At 38.2% G+C, this 6,537-nt stretch overlaps 1 protein-coding gene across 1 annotated transcript; it reads right to left on the minus strand.

Moving 5' to 3' along the window:
• Nucleotides 1-752: 752 nt before the first annotated feature.
• Nucleotides 753-2,639, minus strand: LOC133096348 (protein Spindly-like). The gene is given in 2 exon segments (XM_061197912.1): nucleotides 753-2,231; nucleotides 2,234-2,639. Coding segments are annotated over 2 exon segments (1,806 nt in total). The 3' UTR covers nucleotides 753-831.
• Nucleotides 2,640-6,537: the final 3,898 nt, after the last annotated feature.

The following is a 6,537-nucleotide window of genomic DNA, read 5'->3' on the forward strand; positions in this document are numbered from 1 at the left end:
CTATTGTAAATAGAGCTGCAATGAACATTGTGGTACATGACTGTTTGAATTATGGTTTTCAGGGTATATGCCCAGTAGTGGGATTGCTGGGTCGTATGGTAGCTCTATTTTTAGTTTTTTAAGGAACCTCCATACTGTTCTCCACAGTGGCTGTATCAGTTTACATTCCCACCAACAGTGCAAGAGGGTTCCCTTTTCTCCACACCCTCTCCAGCATTTATTGTTTGTAGATTTTTTGGTGATGGCCATTCTGACAGGTGTGAGATGATATCTCACTGTAGTTTTTTTTTTTTTTATAGCAGTTTTATTTTAAATTTCAAAATTATTTTTTTCATGTAATTGAGACAAAATTTAAATCATGTATATGAATACAAAGATGAACATATGTGCTTTATACGCTGACAAAATCTAGTTACAATATAATATATATTTTTAAACCAAGTTTTCTATTTTCACAACACAGTGAAAAACTACGTTCATAAAAATGTACATAGGAAAATATAATAGTTAATGTGTTCTCTTTTCAAATATATATGGCTCTGATGGTACTTTAAAAATCTATATACAATGTAACCAATAAATTTGTAAAAACACTTTCCTTCAGCTAATGGTTTATTCACTGTGATTCATAGTTCATCACTTAAGGAACTCTCCTGGCTAGAATCACAAACACATTTTGAATGTTTGGTCAAAGGAGCATGAAAATGCCAGTTCCTGGCACAACGAGTAGAAGGAAATAACCTACAGGATGGTATACTTCAGATAAAGACAATCTTAACTAACCTCCAGAGCAATCTTTTGGGCAAGTGGTACCTTACTCTCATTAAGTCTTTACTGCTGAGGGCACTGGGTCTCTGGAGTTGATTTGGAGGACACGTATACAATAGGGTGTGATTTCTTACAGGTTGCCTTTTCCAATTTGCTTGCAGTTTCTTTACCTTCTTTAACTTCTGTTTGAAGCCTTGATTCAGCAGCTAACCTGGGAGAGTTAGGGGTGTTTCCACTTCTTTCACTTAAGGCTTCCGACTCAGCTGGAACTCCTATAAGTTTCACACATTTCTTTTCCTTCCTTGGCTGAATACCCACGGACAGATTTTTGTAAGGAGACAGAATGACTCCTGATGTGCTTACAGAAACTGTCTTTTCCAACTGCAAGTTATCTTCTAAATTGTTAGGACAGGACTGTACCTCCTCGTTCTGAGGTGGTAATCTATAAACTTCTTCCTCAACAGCACTGGTGGTACATACATCATTAGGGGTGGTTATATCCACAGGAAGTACCTCACGCCTCTTTTTGAGTACAGGCACTTCAATTTTCTCTTCAGGTTCATACTTCAGTTTTAACTCATCTAGTTTAGCTCTCAGTTTCATATTTTCACTTTGGGAAAGCTGGAGGCACCTTTCATTCAAAAAAAGTTTTCGCTCAATATCCAGAGCCTGCTGGCTCTCAAATAATGCTTTCATTCGCTGGATAGACAATTCACCTTTAGTGCTTTCATTTTCTTTGTTTAAGTTTTCAAGCTTTATTTGAAGTAAATCTGTGTAATAGGTGTCATCTTCCAGAGCAACAGAGTTGGCTGAAGGCTTAGATTCCATACTTTCATATAAACTCTTAAATTTCTCCAGATTCCTAATTTCACCTAAGAGATGTTTAATTTCACCATTCTTTTGCTCCAGCATGGCAAGTAACCGTTCCTGCTGTTCAAATTCAGCTTGAGACCCTTTCATTTGTAGCAGTGTGGCGATTTGTAACTTCATTCTTTGCATCTGTTCTCTATTAAATGCATTTTGCTTCTTTAGTGACTGATACTTGACTTTCATGCTGATAAGCTGACGTTCCATTGCTGCCCTTCGATCTTCCACCTCTGCAAACAAAGAGTTGCCTTTACTGTTAGGGTCCAAGGCTTGCTGGAGTGCCTGGTCTAGCTGCACCTGAAGATCTTGATTTGCTACACGAGCTTTCTCTAAGGCATTATAGTAAGAAACTGCTTCTTTCTGTCACTCTTCTTTTTCTTCTTTAAGCCGGTCTACCTGGCGCATTAAATTAGTATTAAGAAGTTCTAGCTGTTCTTGTCTGTACTGTAGTTCGTTCACTTCTTCTTTGAGGGTGGTCTTCATACTTTCCATTTCAGTTAGCTCAATTTGAAGAGCCAGCATCTCTGAAGAGATGCTTTCGTGTACACGTTCAGACATTATTCGCATTTCCTCTGATTTGCAAGAAAGGAGTTCTGATGATCCACTTTGTGCTTCAGCTGCTTTTCACTAAGCCTAGCTTCATCTAATTCGGCTTTCAGTTTTTCTAACTTATTTTTTAGTTGATTCACTTCCTGCCCATGGCTTCTGCTCAGCTGTTCTTCTAATTTCTCCAGGTGCATTTTTTGTTGTTGTTTAATAGCTTCACATTCAGAGCTCAGACTTTCTAACATTCGACTCTTGAGCTCAACTTCTCTCTGAAGAGTATATTTTTCTTGTTCATAATTCTCAGTCATGGTCATCATTTCATTACGACATTTATCCAATTGATTCTGCAATTCGTTCTGGCTCTCCACTAGTTGTAAACCATACTGTGCAGCTTTTAGTCGCTCTTCTTCAACTTCTTTGAGCTTGCATCGAAGATCTGCTATTATATCTGCCTCCATGATTTTCTTCCTGTCTATTTAACAATATGTTATTTACCCAATACATCCAAAAGATGATCATTTCAACATGTAGTCATTATAAAGATTATTAATGAGGTTACTTTTTGGTATAGTCTTCGGATTGCCAAATGGGGCTATTGGCTGTCGTACTGGACAGCGCAGATCTAGTGTTGGTTATCCTCCGGAGGCCCAGGCAGCAGACCCGGCTCTCCGTATCTACGCAGAATCCTCGGGAGCGTCGAAGCGGCCCAACGGAATATTGAGACCGGCTCGGAACCTGGTTTATAAGAACTGAGTTCCGCCGAAGAAGCTGTTCCAGCTGACAGCCTGGGCGGAGACCCAGGCCCCCGGTTTCCTTAGGCCCTGCTCTCCCCTCCCCAGTAGTCCTCTCCATGCCGCTCCCCAGCTTCCCTCTTCACACGCACTTCCATCCAGGTACCTTGCCCCTACCTCTCTCCTCACCCCTTCCCCTGCTGCTGCAGCTCGCCGCGCTCAGATTCTCGACGTTAACTCCACCGCACCGCAGAGACACCGACCCATTCACTCCTCATTGTAGTTTTGATTTGCATTTCTCTAATGATTAATGATGTTGAGCATTCTTTCATGTGTTTGTTGGCAATCTGTATATCTTCTTTGGAGAAATGTCTATTTAGGTCTTCTGCCCATTTTTGGATTGGGTTGTTTGTATTTTTAATATTGAGCTGCATGAGCTGCTTGTAAATTTTGGAGATTAATCCTTTCTCAGTTGCTTCATTTGCCAATATTTTCTCCCATTCTGAGGGTTGTCTTTTGGTCTTGTTTATGGTTTCCTTTGCTGTGCAAAAGCTTTTAAGTTTCATTAGGTCCCATTTGTTTATTTTTGTTTTTATTTCCATTTCTCTAGTAGGTGGGTCAAAAAGGATCTTGCTGTGATTTATGTCATGAAATGTTCTGCCTATGTTTTCCTCTAAGAGTTTTACAGTGTCTGGCCTTATGTTTAGGTCTTTAATCCATTTTGAGTTTACTTTTGTGTATGGTGTTAGGGAGTGTTCTAATTTCATTCTTTTACATGTAGCTGTCCAGTTTTCCCAGCACCACTTATTGAAGAGGCTGTCTTTTCTCCACTGTATATTCCTGCCTCCTTTATCAAAGATAAGGTGACATATGTGTGTGGGTTTACCTCTGGGCTTTCTATCATGTTCCATTGATCTATATTTCTGTTTTTGTGCCAGTACCATACTGTCTTGATTACTGTAGCTTTGTAATATAGTCTGAAGTCAGGGAGCCTGATTCCTCCAGCTCCATTTTTCTTTCTCAAGATTGCTTTGGCTATTCGGGATCTTTTGTGTTTCCATACAAATTGAGAAATTTTTTGTTCTAGTTCTGTGAAAAATGCCAGTGGTAGTTTGATAGGGATTGCATTGAATCTGTAGATTGCTTTGGGTAGTATAGTCATTTTCACAATGTTGATTCTTCCAATCCAAGAACATGGTATGTCTCTCCATCTGTTTGTATCACCTTTCATTTCTTTCATCAGTGTCTTATAGTTTTCTGCATACAGGTCTTTTGTCTCCTTAGGTAGGTTTATTCCTAGGTATTTTATTCTTTTTGTTGCAATGGTAAATGGAAGTGTTTCCTTCATTTCTCTTTCAGATTTTTCATCATTAGTGTATAGGAATGTAAGAGATTTCTGTGCATTAATTTTGTATCCTGCTACTTTGCCAAATTCCTTGATTAGTTCTAGTAGTTTTCTGGTAGCATCTTTAGGATTCTCTATGTATAGTATCATGGCATCTGCAAACAGTGACAGCTTTACTTCTTCTTTTCCAATTTGGATTCCTTTTATTTCTTTTTCTTCTCTGATTGCTGTGGCTAACACTTCCAAAACTATGTTGAATAATAGTGGTGAGAGTGGGCAACCTTGTCTTGTTCCTGATCTTAGAGGAAATGGTTTCAGTTTTTCACCATTGAAGACGATGTTGGCTGTGGGTTTGTCATATATGGCCTTTATTATGTTGAGGAAAGTTCCCTCTATGCCTACTTTCTGCAGGGTTTTTATCATAAATGGGTGTTGAAATTGTCGAAAGCTTTTTCTGCATCTATTGAGATGATCATATGGTTTTTCTCCTTCACTTTGTTAATCTGGTGTATCCCATTGATTGATTTGCGTATATTGAAGAATCCTTGCATTCCTGGGGTAAACCCCACTTGATCATGGTGTATGATCCTTTTAATGTGCTGTTGGATTCTGTTTGCTAGTATTTTGTTGAGGATTTTCCATCTATGTTCATCAGTGATATTGGCCTATACTTTTCTTTCTTTGTGACATCTTTGTCTGGTTTTGGTATAGGGTGATGGCCTCGTAGAATGAGTTTGGGAGTGTTCCTCCCTGTGCTATATTTTGGAAGAGTTTGAGAAAGATAGGTGTTAGCTCTTCTCTAAATGTTTGATAGAATTCGCCTGTGAAGCCATCTGGTCCTGGGCTTTTGATTGTTGGATGATTTTTAATCACAGTTTCAATTTCAGTGCTTGTGATTGGTCTGTTCATATTTTCTATTTCTTCCTGGTTCCATCTCAGAAGGTTTTGCATTTCTAAGAATTTGTCCATTTCTTCCAGGTTGTCCATTTTGTTGGCATATAATTGCTTGTAGTAATCTCTCATGATCCTTTGTATTTCTGCAGTGTCAGTTGTTACTTCTCCTTTTTCATTTCTAATTCTATTGATTTGAGTCTTCTTCCTTTTTTTCTTGATGAGTCTGGCTAATGGTTTATCAATTTTATTTATCTTCTCAAAGAACCAGCTTTTAGTTTTATTGATCTTTGCTGTAGTTTCCTTCATTTCTTTTTCATTTATTTTTGATCTGATCTTTATGATTTCTTTCCTCTGCTAACTTTGGGGGTTTTTTGTTCTTCTTTCTCTAATTGCTTTAGGTGTAAGGTTAGGTTGTTTATTTGAGATATTTCTTGTTTCTTGAGGTAGGATTGTATTGCTTATAAACTTCCCTCTTAGAACTGCTTTTGCTGCATCCCATAGGTTTCGGGCCGTCGCGTTTTCGTTGTCATTTGTTTCTAGGTATTTTTTGATTTTCCTCTTTGATTTCTTCAGTGATCTCTTATTAAGTACTGTATTGTTTAGCCTCCATGTGTTTGCATTTTTTACAGATTTTTTCCTGTAATTGATATCTAGTCTCATAGCGTTGTGGTAGGAAAAGATACTTGATACGATTTCAGTTTTCTTAAATTTACCAAGGCTTGATTTGTGACCCAAGATATGATCTATCCTGGAGAATGTTCCATGAGCACTTGAGAAGATCGTGTATTCTGTTGTTTTTGGATGGAATGTCCTACAAATATCAGTTAAGTCCATCTTGTTTAATGTATCATTTAAAGCTTGTGTTTCCTTATTTATTTTCATTTTGGATGATCTGTCCATTGGTGAAAGTGGGGTGTTAAAGTCCCCTGCTATGACTGTGTTACTGTCGATTTCCCCTTTTATGGCTGTTAGTATTTGCCTTATGTATTGAGGTGCTCCTATGTTGGGTGCATAAATATTTACAATTGTTATATCTTCTTCTTGGATTGATTCTTTGATCATTATGTAGTGTCCTTCTTTGTCTCTTGTAATAGTCTTTGTTTGTTTGTTTGTTTTTTTAAACTTGAGCGAGCCTTGGTGTTCATTTGCAAGATGAACAGATTCTTGCCTTCTCTGAGTTTTGTTTTTTGTTGTTGTTGTTGTTTTTTAATTTTATTTATTTATTTATTTTATTTTATTTATGGCTGTGTTGGGTCTTCGTTTCTCTGCGAGGGCTTTCTCTAGTTGCGGCAAGTGGGGGCCACTCTTCATGGCGGTGCGCGGGCCTCTCATTATCGTGGCCTCTCTTGTTGCAGAGCATAGGCTCCAGATGCGCAGGCTCAGTAA

Source organism: Eubalaena glacialis, chromosome 8, assembly GCF_028564815.1.
Source record: "Eubalaena glacialis isolate mEubGla1 chromosome 8, mEubGla1.1.hap2.+ XY, whole genome shotgun sequence".
Taxonomy (NCBI): domain Eukaryota; kingdom Metazoa; phylum Chordata; class Mammalia; order Artiodactyla; family Balaenidae; genus Eubalaena; species Eubalaena glacialis.